At 36.9% G+C, this 12,500-nt stretch overlaps 1 protein-coding gene across 4 annotated transcripts in view; it reads left to right on the forward strand.

Moving 5' to 3' along the window:
• Window positions 1–12,500, forward strand: part of LOC106880926 (mitogen-activated protein kinase kinase kinase 7-like) — a 427,548-nt gene that overhangs the window by 83,607 nt on the left and 331,441 nt on the right. For all 4 annotated transcript variants that reach the window (XM_089338807.1, XM_089338806.1, XM_089338808.1 and 1 more), the window contains exons 6-7: window positions 527–655; window positions 6,492–6,549. In XM_089338807.1, coding sequence (XP_089194933.1) covers window positions 527–655; window positions 6,492–6,549 — 187 coding nt within the window. The remainder of the gene's footprint in view (window positions 1–526; window positions 656–6,491; window positions 6,550–12,500) is intronic.

A 12,500-nucleotide genomic window follows, 5' to 3' on the forward strand; every position in this document is an offset into this window, starting at 1 on the left:
ACACACACACACACATATATATGTCTGTGTGTGTGTATATATATATATATATATATGGATGTGTGTATACATATATGTTTGTGTGTATATATATATGTTTGTGTGTATGTGTGTATATATATATATATATATATATGTTTGTGTATGTGTGTATATATATATATATATATATATATATATGTTTGTGTATGTATATATATATATATATATATATATGTTTGTGTATGTATATATATATATATATATATATATATATAATAAATGTTTGTGTGTATTTTTATATACATATACACATGCACAAATATATGCACACACTAATTCACCACATACACATGTCTATATATGTGTATATATTTGGTATTCAGCGGTAGCTTTCTTTTACACTTTAAGATGAATTGAAATAATCTGACAAGCTGTGTGACTTAAGGAAAATTCTTCAAACTCCCCCACCCCACCCAATTCCTTCTTTCTTTTCTTTCTTTGTTTATTTTGTTTATTTTATGTCATGTTTTTGCATACTCTTCAGGTTCGAACTATAGTGAGAAATGTGATGTGTTCAGTTGGGGAATCATTTTATGGGAAATATTCACACGTCGGAAACCTTTCGATGAAATGGGTGGACCAGCCTTTCGTATAATGTGGGCCGTACACCAAGGTAAAAATTTCTATTCCATCTTTCTTTCTAATTTTTTTTTTTTTTTGTGTTTCAAAAAATTTTTTTTTTTAAGAATTTGTATTTTTATTTCGTTTCTGTTGCTTGCTTCGTTTTATTTATTTTCTTTTGTTATTATCGATATTTTATTTTTTTTTTGCTTTTTTTTGTCATTCCTCATCGTTCCTATATATTTCACAGTCTCTTCAATGGTTACAGATGTGCATGTGTATTTGTCAAGCGAATAAAAGACAGCTCTCTGTATCGAGAATATCAAGAGTACCCTCCTTTTGTTTCTGTCACAAACCAGCATCTAAAACGAAGAAGAAGAAGAAGAAGAACATAACCATTCTTCTTCTCCCCCTCCTCCTCCTTTTCATTTCATTGACTTCTTATTATTTAAATTTAAAAAAAAAAGAAAAAATTTTTTTGTTCCATTTGCTTCATTTCTCTCTTTTGTGCTGTATGATTCATTTTGACAAGTTTCTCGCAGACACCATCATCATCATCATCATCATCATTAATAGTAGTAGCGGTAATAGCAGTATCATCATTATCATCATCATCCCCTCCATTATGAAGACAACCATCACCTCCACCACCACAACTACCATGGCCGTCACCACCACCACCACCACCACCACCACCACAATTCTTTTGGCTTTTGCTCACTTTTCTTAACTTGTATAAAGTCAGATTTATTTCTGTGAATTGTAAAGACACTGATCCTTCACTGGATTCAAAGGATTCTTTATTATTATTATTATTATTATTATTATTATTATTATTATTATTATTATTATTATTTTTGTTTGTTTATTTTATATTATTTCGTTTTATTCATTGTTTGTTTAGTGAATAACCTTTGACTTCCTCTAGAAATTTCCAATCTTCCTTTGTTGCAACATGTGACGCTTCATATAATTGCTTATAAATGGGCCACCATCATCGTCATCATCACCATCATCGGCAGGATTGTTTGTGCATCAGAAAAAAAAAAAAAAAAAAAGCGAGTTCCTTTTGCTATTTGTTCTGGCTCTTTAGTCTGAGTTCAAAGTCTGCCAAAGGTTGATTTTTTTGCCTTTCATCCTTTCAGGGTTGACAAAATAAGTACCAGTTGAGCACTGAGGTTGATATAATCCACTAGCCCCTTCCTTCAAAATTTCTGGCCTTGTGTCTCTGGTAGAAAGGATTATTATTATTATTATTATTATTATTATTATTATTATTATTATTATTATTTCATCTGAGTTCAAATGCCGCCGGGTTCGACTTTTCCTTTCATCCTTTCGCAGTCAATAAATTAAGTACCAGTGAAACACTGAGGTCGATGTAATTGACCAGTCCCTTCCCCTAAAACACAGAATAAACTCGAGTGGACAAGGATTATATTTTTTTGATTCTCAAGATATTAATTTTGGTATAGTCAAAAATTACAGAGCTGGAATTACATAGTTAACCCATTAGCATATCTGACCAAAATATTTTACCTGTTTTATGTTCAAACTGGTCAGATTTGGCCTCTCATACCTATCCTACAATGTCATTCTAGAAATAAACAATCACATCATTGAAATCTCAAAGATAGAAGATAACTCAGGATTGATTCGTGACAGTGTGAATAAATAAGCATTGCATTTGGCAGAGTAATCTGAATGCTAAAGGGTTAAAAATGGTTCTTGTAGTGTAAAATAGCAGTAAAATATCTTCAATAAATACTTACTGAACCGTATTTAACCAGAATTTGAGAATGTTTTAGGAAGAGGCTAGAATGGATTCAGGAAAAATCGATGTACTTGAGTCACAAGAGTCCTTGAGGAAGTCAGAGCCAAAAATCTTCAGGTTGTTTTACTGATTATAGGCTTCTCAAAAGCTTTTGACTCGCTCCATTGAGTAAATTCTTCTTACATCCATGAGAAGAAGCGACACCAGTAATGATGCTCCTACAAAGGAAACAGTAATTGAAGTGTGGTCACTTCCTGGTAGACACATCAACTTTGACATCAGTGTAGGCATCTTGCAAGGTGATACATTTGCACTGTTCTAATTGTGAAAGTGCGGGCCTAGTGGTTAGGGTATTTGGTTCACAATTGTGAGATTGATTCCTGGCGACATGTTGTGTTCTTGAGCAAGACACTTTATCTCACATTGCTTCAGTCTGTTCAGCTAGCAAAAATGAGTTGTAGTTGTATTTCAAAGAGCCAGCCTTATCACATCCCTCTAACTTAGCAGTTAAGCAAAGGAGACCAAAAAAATAAGTGCCAGACTTTAACCCCCACCTCCCAGAAAAAAAAAAATCAATGCTGTGGTGGTGGTGGTGGTGGTGAGAGGTGCATACCCTTCAGAATAGTGCCCCCCCCATCCCCAGCATGACTGCAGTCCAAAGACAGAAGCAAGTAAAAGATAAGTGTTAACGTTGACCTTCAGCCTCGTTTATCTTAGCTGTTTGGGCCGAGTTCATAAAGGTCACAAGCACTGCCCACTGCCCCTCTTGCCCTAATTAACTTAGCCAAAAAACAAAAAAAAAAGTCACAACAAAAACAAAATCATTAGATTCTTTGATTCATAATTAAAAAAATTTTATTCTTTATTATTCCCCCCCCCCCCCTCCTTCTTCCTGTTTCTGCTGAATGGTGAATTAAGTTTACGGTTTGAAGAGAAAGGTGGTTATGTAGATGTCAGACTGACAGAAGTCATTAACTCACAATGAAAGATAAACGAGAAAACGAGAAAGTGTCTGACTTGACTAATTAACCTCACCTGCGCTTGTCGTCTTATTATCATCATCAGCGTCATCAGCATCATCATTAGCTTTCTGTTTTCATTTATTTATTTACATATTTTTCCTTTGTTTTTTTTTTTACATACGTCATTTGTGTTTTTTTTTGTTTTCTTTTTGAATTATTAACACCACATTTAGATGAGTTAAAGATCTTCGTTGTTTTTGTTGATGCTCTTATTAACACTAGAGAACAAACAAACAAACATACACACACACACACACAGATACACACACACACACAAGCACACAAATACAACAAAACAAAAAGCAAACAGACAGTGAGACAGGGTTAATAGTCTGGTCAATTATTATTAGTTTAATGGTATAATTAATTTATCTCCTTGAGAATAACCAGAATGGAAGAGAGCTTAAATTGTGGTTTACACTTCCTAGATTGATTTCTGCCAAAACTGTCTCATCAGATTTTTAATTGACCTCAGACAGATTATAAGCCACTCTATGTATGTGTGTGGTGTGTGTGTGTGTGTGTGTGTATGTGTGTGTGTGTGTGTGTGTGTGTGTGTGTGTGTATTGTGATGCTCACTTGCTGTTGTGGTGGTGGTGGTGGTGGTGATCTCAACATGAAATTGCTATGTAGAAGAAAACAAATTCTGATAAAGGTTCATCATTTTCATCATCATTATCATCATCATCATCATCATCATCCTTGTCATCACCACTGGTGGTCATTGTTGTCAGTGTCATCATCTTTGTTGTTGTCATCATTATCATCATCATTATTGTCATGGCTGTCATAATTGTCATTGTCATTATCAACATTATCATCATCATCATCATCATCTTCTTTCCCCTCTCTGCATCATCATCATCACCATCATCATCATAGTGTTTGCTTTTCCTTGCTGGCATGGATTGAATGGATCTCACAGAGCCTCACACCCTCCTGCATCTGGCACCCACAAAGAACAAACAAAAACACCAAACTTAGTTGTTTATGGATGTTTTTGTTCTCTTTTTTTGTCTTTTGTATGTCTGGATGCTCTTATATATGAGGGTGAGTCAAAACGTAATGCCATTTTGTTTAGGACAGGTATAATTACCAACACAGGAACATGTATCATACATCAAAATGAAGCTGGTCCTCTGTGGATCACATCCCTACTTCTCAACATAGTCGCTGTTTCTCTCAATAGCAGTGTTCCACCTTCGAATGAAAGCATGTATCCCTGCCCCGTAATATTCTGTTGACTGTTCTTTGAGCCACTTCTTCACTAACTCCACACTCACCAGATTTAGCGCCTTCAAACTATCTTCTCTTCGGCGCCACGAAAGAGGGTTTGAGAGGCAAACATTATTCCAGTGACGAGGAAGTGAAAACTAGTGAAGAAGTGGCTCTCTTCACCTATCTACCTGTTTATTTATCTGTTCATACATGCATCTATTTGTCTGTTTTTATCTATCTATCTATCTATCTACCCACCCATCCCATATATCTCTCTTGTATATCCTCTTTCTGTCTGTCTGTGTCTCTCCCCTCCTCTCCCCCTCTTTCTCACTTTGTCTTTGTGTTTTTTAATGTCTTACTCAATTGAAATATATTTCAATTTCATTAAAATTCTTGCCAAACTGGATATGTGCAAACAATACAACATATAATGCATGCACACACGCACACACACACACACACACATTGACAAGCAACATATTATAATCATCTCTGTCTCACTCTCTTTCTCTCTCATAGACACATTGAAGCTCACAGCAATATACACACACATACACAACAAAGCATATACAATATACTCACACATATATGAAAAAAACCCCAACAAACTGCACAACACACACACACAGCAAACACAATACACACACACACACACACACACAGACACACACACACGATAACACACACAGAGTAATACAAAAGCACATAACACACACACTCACATACAGAGTAAGACCAAAGCACACAACACACACACACAGAGTAATATGAAAGCACATAACACACTCACTCACACACAGAACAAGAGCAAAGCACAACACAATACACACACACACACACAATACACACACACACACACACACACACACACAGAGTAATAGGAAAGTGTACACCCACACCCATTTCACACCAACACACTGGCAACCATCTTGTTGAAATCATTTCATGCAGAGCCAGATATTCTTGTTCTCTTCCACTGATTCTGTTTATTTTGATACATTTTCTGATCAAACACTTAAACAACTTACATTTTTCTCATAATGCTTTTTCACATTCTCTCTTGGAATTTCTCCTCTTTTTTCTTCTCTCTTTTGTTTTTTTTCCATCTGTGTAATTCCTTTTTAACAAATACTATTAATTATTATCATCATCATCATCTTCATTAGCATCGTTATCATCATCGTCATCATCATCATTATTACTATTATCATTGTTAGTATCATTATTATTATTATTAATATTACTATTATTTTATTTTATTACTATTGTCATTGTTCTCAGTATTACAATTATTGTTGTTATTGTTATTATTAGTTTTATTATTGCTATCATCATCATCATCATCATCATCATCAATATTATCATTATTATCATTACTATTATCATCATCATTATTATTATGATTATTATTACTATTATTATGATGATGATGATTATCATTATTATTACTATTATCATTATTATTATTATTATCATCATTATTATCATTGTTATTACTACCGTTATAATTTTTATTATTGTTATTGTTGTTATTACAATATTATTATTATTGTTCGCTTTAAAGAAAAAAATATAATTTCTTTTTAGCAAGAAATAAATATATATTTTTTCTTTTCTTTTCGTTTTTTTTTTTGTTTTAAATTTTCTTTTTAATTTAAAAATTTGTTTCTATGGAAAATCTTATTAGAAATATTACAGAAGACAAAAACCAAAAAATATGCTTTAAGAATTATATAATTCTTTTATCAATTTCAAAATGCCATAAAATACAAAAAAAAAAAAACTAATATGAAAAAAAAAATTGGTTTTGATATTAAATGTAATAAGTAATAAATACTAATAACAAATGTTAATTGAACTGTTTATTTCAGGAACACGGCCTCCGTTAATCAAAAACCTCCCTCCACCTTTAGAGATCCTTATGACAAGGTAAGTTGTATCCATTGCTTGTTCGTTTGCTTGTTTTTTTTTTGTTTTGTTTTGAAACAATTAAGGTGCTTGGTTTTTTTATTTTCATTTGTTTGTTTATTTATTTATTTATTTATTTATTATTATTATTATTTTTGAAAAAAATGATATGGTTTGGAAGAAAGTAAAAGTTGTGTTCATTTCATGGCTGGTGAAAGAGATGTTGTTAATGTTCCTCTCCAATAACTGCAGATTTAAAGCTGCGTGAGGAAAAAGCAAAATTGAAGAACCAAAAAAGAAAAAAAAACCCATCCAAAATCCCCCCCCCCCCCCAAATGCCATAAGCAAAGAAGGGATTCCAAGGAACTGATATTCTGGAATGGAAGTTTGGGAATAAGAAGTTCAATACAAGCTGTGGGCACAATATTGGAGGACAAAAGGCAGAGAGAGAGAGAGATACACGTATGAGTAGCGTACACTATGTGATGTCATCATTGTTAAAACTCTTTAATTATTCAGATTATTTTATCATATGTGATGCTTATTTAATTACATCATTTTGAATTAATCATGCATTATCTTGTAGCTTTGAGATTTCAATAATGCAATTGTATATTCTTAGAGTGACATTGTAAGGTTGATTTAAGGGGCCAGATCTGGCCAGTTTGAACATAAAACGTTTAGAATACTCAGGTCAGATATGGCTGGTTTAACCCCTTAATATGCAAATTATTCTGTCAAATGTAATGCTTTTTCATTTCCATTGTTTATAATTAATCATACATTATTTTGTAGCTTTGAAATTTTGATGATGTGATGATCGTATATTTTTAGAATGGCATTGACGGGTGGGTGTGATAAGCTGGATCTGGCTGGTTAGAACATAAAACAGGTAGCATATTTAGACTGGATATCACCGGTTTAAATGCTAAAGGGTTAATGGTTGTTTTCCATGCTGGCATGGGTTGGACAGTCCAACAGGAGCTGGCGAACCAGAGTGCCAAGTTCTAATGTCTGTTTCTGTATGGTTTCTGTGGCTAGATGCCCTTCATAATGCCAACCACTTCACAGTGTATTGGGTGCTTTTTATGTGGCACCAATGTCCACTCTGCAGGGTTGTTGGTGTTATGAAGGACATCCATCCGTAAAAATCATGCCAAAACAGACAGCAAAGCATGCTGCAGTCTTCTACCTAGCCAGCTCTTGTTAAATTGTCCAACCCATGTCAGCATGGAAGGCAGATGTTAAGTGATGATGATGATAAGATGCCATAAAGTACCAGTGTATGATTTAAGGGAAATTTGGTGTAGAGTTTCCCATCTTTTATCTTTTTTTTTGCTTTTACTTGTTTGTCATTAGACTATGAGCCTCCCCTGGTATGCATGGACGACTGCTGGTTTTCCATAAACAACCTTGCCCGGACTTGTGCCTCGGAGGGTAACTTTCTAGGTGCAATTCCATAGTCATTCGTGGCTGAAGGGGGGGTCTCCATTAGACTATGACCATGCTAAGGTACTGCCTTGAACTTTTAGTTGAATGAATCGACCCCAATTCTTTTGCGAAACCACTGAGTTACAGGAATGTAAACACAGCAACACTGGTTATCAAGCATTGGGGACACACGCACACAATATGAGCTTGTTTCTGTCTACTAAATCCACTCATAAGGCTTTGGTCGACCCAAAATTATAGTAGAAGGCACTTGTCCAAGGTGCTATGCAGTAAGACTGAACCAGGAACCATGTGGTCCTTACCTCACAGCCATACCTGCACCTTTACACACACACACACACACACATGTATCATCATCATCATCTTAATAATCATCAATAATAATAAGCTCCGAAAAAAGCCTCATGATAGCAAAGGAGAATGGGCACCAGCCAGCCCAAAGGTTGGGGTGGGCTGCAGCTGCCTACCTCGGTTGCTATGGCATTGAGGTAGATCCAGCCACCCCCGTTAACGGGGCCAAAACCCGGATTTAAAACACTGGATGATGATGATTATAATAATAGTCATCATCATCATGACCATCATTGAACTTCTGTTTACCATGCTGTAAACGTGCAGACGCATAAACGAGAAGACACTCCCCTCCCACCAATATGGAGTGTCTTTTCCCCAGCTTCTCTTCACACAGAAACAGAAACGGTTCTGTGTCAGTGTGCCCTCTGCGTTACTCTATACTTGTCTCGTCTACAAGTGAACAGAAGTATTTATTTATTTACTTCCGTGCATCTGTCCGTCCGTCCGTCCACCCAGCCATCCACTTCTCTTCATAACATTCTTTCATCTCATCAAAAACACCCATTGACTCTCATTTACAAATCACCTTACATCCACTTATTATTTTCATGCTTCTCTCTTGATTTGCCATTATCATTGTTTTTTTTTCTTTCTTTTTTTCCCTTTTTCTTTTTTCTTCCACTCAGTGACTTCCTTTCTTCACTTCTGAAAGATGTGTTTCTTTTGAATAGAATGAACTTCTCTGCTACTTCTTTTACCTCACCTCCCTCCCTTTCCGCTTCTCTTTTTCTTTAGGTGTCTTTTTTTTTTTCAGCCTCTCTTTCATCTTCTCTCTCTCACCTGTTTTTTCTCTTTCATCTCTCTCTCTCTCTCTCTCTCTCTCATTTTCTCCTTCTCTTTTCTCTCTCTCTCACTCTCTCATTTCTCTCTCTCATCTTTCCCTCATCTTTCTCTCTCATCCCTCTCTCTCATCTCTTTCATATATCTCTCTTTCTCATCTCTCTTTCATCTCTCTCTGTCAATCTCTCTTTCTCATCTCTCTCTCTCATCTTGTTTCTCTCATCTGTCTATCATCTTCTCTCTGTCTCTCATCTTCTCTCTGTCTCTCATCCTCTCTCCGTCTCTCATCTTCTCTCTGTCTCTCATCCTCTCTCTGTCTCTCATCCTCTCTCTGTTTCTCATCTTCTCTCTGTCTCTCATCCTCTCTGTTTCTCATCTTCTCTCTCTCTCTCATCTGGTCTCCCTCTTTCATCTTCTCTCTGTTTCTTTCTCTCTACCTCCCCCTTCTCTCTCTCTCCTTACCTCTCTCAGTATAGGTCAATCCTCTTTGTTGTAACGACAGGTTGAGGAATGGGTAGAGGTAGTGGTGAGATGAAAGTATGTTATCTTTCCATTATATTACTTGCTTTATTACTTGCTGTCACTATGCTCTGGCTTCATATTCAGGTACAGCAGATGGTATGTACGTAGCCAGCCTAATATTCTGTGAAAAGCTGTCTTGCCATGGGGCAGTGTCAACTTGCTTGGCAACAAGAAGGGCATTTTGCTCTAGAAAATCTGGCTCAGTAAATACCGTCCAAGCCATGCGAGCATGGAAAAGCGCACATAAAAACAATGATGATAATAATAATGATGATGCTGATTTAGTTGTGTGTTTTTGACTTTCTGAGTTCAAATCCTGTTAGTCATCTCCGGCATTCTCTTTTGCAAAGGTTGATAAAATGAGTAACAGTGATATACACCTTCTCCTCAACTTGCGACCTGTGCGATTTACAACCATTTGTAGTTATGACCACAAAAAATAAGGAAATAAAATAAACTAGGTGCAGGAGTGGCTGTGTGGTAAGTATCTTGCTTACCAACCACATGGTTCCGGGTTCAGTCCTATTGCGTGGCATCTTGGGCAAGTGTCTTCTACTATAGCCTCGGGCCGACCAAAGCCTTGTGAGTGGATTTGGTAGACGGAAACTGAAAGAAGCCCGTCGTATATATGTATATATATATGTGTGTGTGTATGTTTGTGTGTCTGTGTTTGTCCCCCCTAGCATTGCTTGACAACCGATGCTGGTGTGTTTATGTCCCCGTCACTTAGCGGTTTGGCAAAAGAGACCGATAGAATAAGTACTAGGCTTACAAAGAATAAGTCCTGGGGTCGATTTGCTCGACTAACGGTGGTGCTCCAGCATGGCCGCAGTCAAATGACTGAAACAAGTAAAAGAGAATAAATAAATAATTGATTTTTGGACATTGGGCAGCTGCGTGTACAATACCTATGGCAGCATCTGGCAATACAGACATCCCTGAGAGCCAGGCTTCCTCTGCTTCCCACTGTCTCTTATTCAGTTACTTTCAAGCATTGGTTGCATTTGAATGAAAATAGTGTTGGAAAATATAAATCCGACAAATGACCAGATTGACTTATGACCTGTCTGTCGGAATGGAACTTGGTCGTCAGTCGAGGAGAAGGTGTTCTGTAAGTTGATTTGACTTTACTTCAGTGACCACTCTCTTCCCGGTAAGTTTGTGTCTTGGTGCCAAGGTTCAGCTGTGTCTCTCAATTCTCAAATGTTTAAAATAAATTCTTTTATAAATACAACATTGGAATGAGGAGATTCTATTGAATGGACGGCTCTTCTCTGTAAAGAACTGGATTTGTTTGTATTCAAAACAAATTTAGTAGAATTTGTATAACAGCTGACAAAATTCCTTAAGCTATTTAGTTACTTTCCTCTACATTCTGAGTTCAAATCCTACCAGGGTTGACTTCATTTCTAATTCAATCAGGGTTAATAAAATGAACATCAGTAACTTTATATCATCATCATCATCATATACCCACTTCACAGGCCGACACAGTTCAAGTCAGTTGTTATTTGGAGTTACTGCTCTGCTAGACAGGTTGTGGACTATGCTTCACTTACACTGGTGAGAGTTGGTGACAGGAAAGGCATCTGGCCATCGAAAAAATCTACCTCAATAAATTCCGCAAGCATCAGAAGTGGACATTAAATGACGCTGATTCTCTTCTTAGTTAATCTCTCTTCATTTGCCAACCACTTTACAGAGTGTACTAGGTGCATTTTACCATGGCACCAGGACTAGAGGTGTTTCCTTATCTCCAGTAACATGAAAGAGTTTCTGTACATTGTCTTTGAAATTCAAGGTTTTGTACTGCTGTCAGAAACAATTGTCTCAAACACAAAAATCAACAGAAATGCAAGGTGGCAGAAAGAGGTAAAAGTCCACACTAATTGTATTCCAGTATTTTCTTGCTTGTGCTGTTCTTGACCTGTCAGGATACGAGCAGCCTTTCAGCTCTGGCCTGACCCCATCATAAGATACATCAGATGTTCTGTCTTCTCTTTGCCTTGTTAGTGAATTGTTGAATCTACTTGTTGCATCTGTAGCATTTTGAATACTTGTTCATGTGCTGTGGATGTCCATGAAGAAACTGGCGAGAGCCTCCCTTGAGTGGAAACAAGAAAATGGGAGCATAGAGGCTGTCAAGACATGGTTGAGAGCTGCGGTAGAGGATAGGGCAGACATAGGCTCTGACTTGTAGCAGGCTTATGACAAGGCTTGTAACTATGTTAGGTAGATATCCATCATCACCTGATACCCATTTCAAACCCAGGGTCCGTCTGTGCCAGTAACTGGTAGTGATTTGGTCGGCGAATCCTCTGTGACAGTCAACAATTGGGAGCAAGATGAGCTGCTAGGGATCACATTATCCTAACACGTGTGCACATGTGACTGGGGCCACATGTGAATTTGTATTCTCACTGAAACTGCAAACATGAACCCTACACCTAGACAGGGATCACTATGGCTACAGCGTCTGTGCTGACATGCATGTCGGATGTGGCCAGCATTTGTGAGGGACATAAACTCATTGCCTGGAGGTGGCCTAACATACCCCAGGTGAATGCCGCTGCAAGCACGAGTGAGTTCTCCATGCATGTGTCTGCAGTGTATTTGCACTGATGTACTGCAATACATAAATGCGCTGACAATCACTGGTACGAAGCATTTCCCATCATTTGATTGTATGCACTTCAGGATATGCAGTACCTGAGAGAAAGAAAAAAGGAAAATGAGGGCCATGTTTAGAGCACGTTGCATCATCATAGATCTGCTAGGCTAGGGCTCTCCTGCTGCTAAACAACAACAACAACTCACCTGTTCTACCTGCTTTCTTTAATTTTATTTGTGTCCCCCGTCTCCAG

This window comes from Octopus bimaculoides, chromosome 21 (genome assembly GCF_046866305.1).
Source record: "Octopus bimaculoides isolate indiv1 chromosome 21, ASM4686630v1, whole genome shotgun sequence".
In the NCBI taxonomy this organism is placed as follows: Eukaryota; Metazoa; Mollusca; class Cephalopoda; order Octopoda; family Octopodidae; genus Octopus; species Octopus bimaculoides.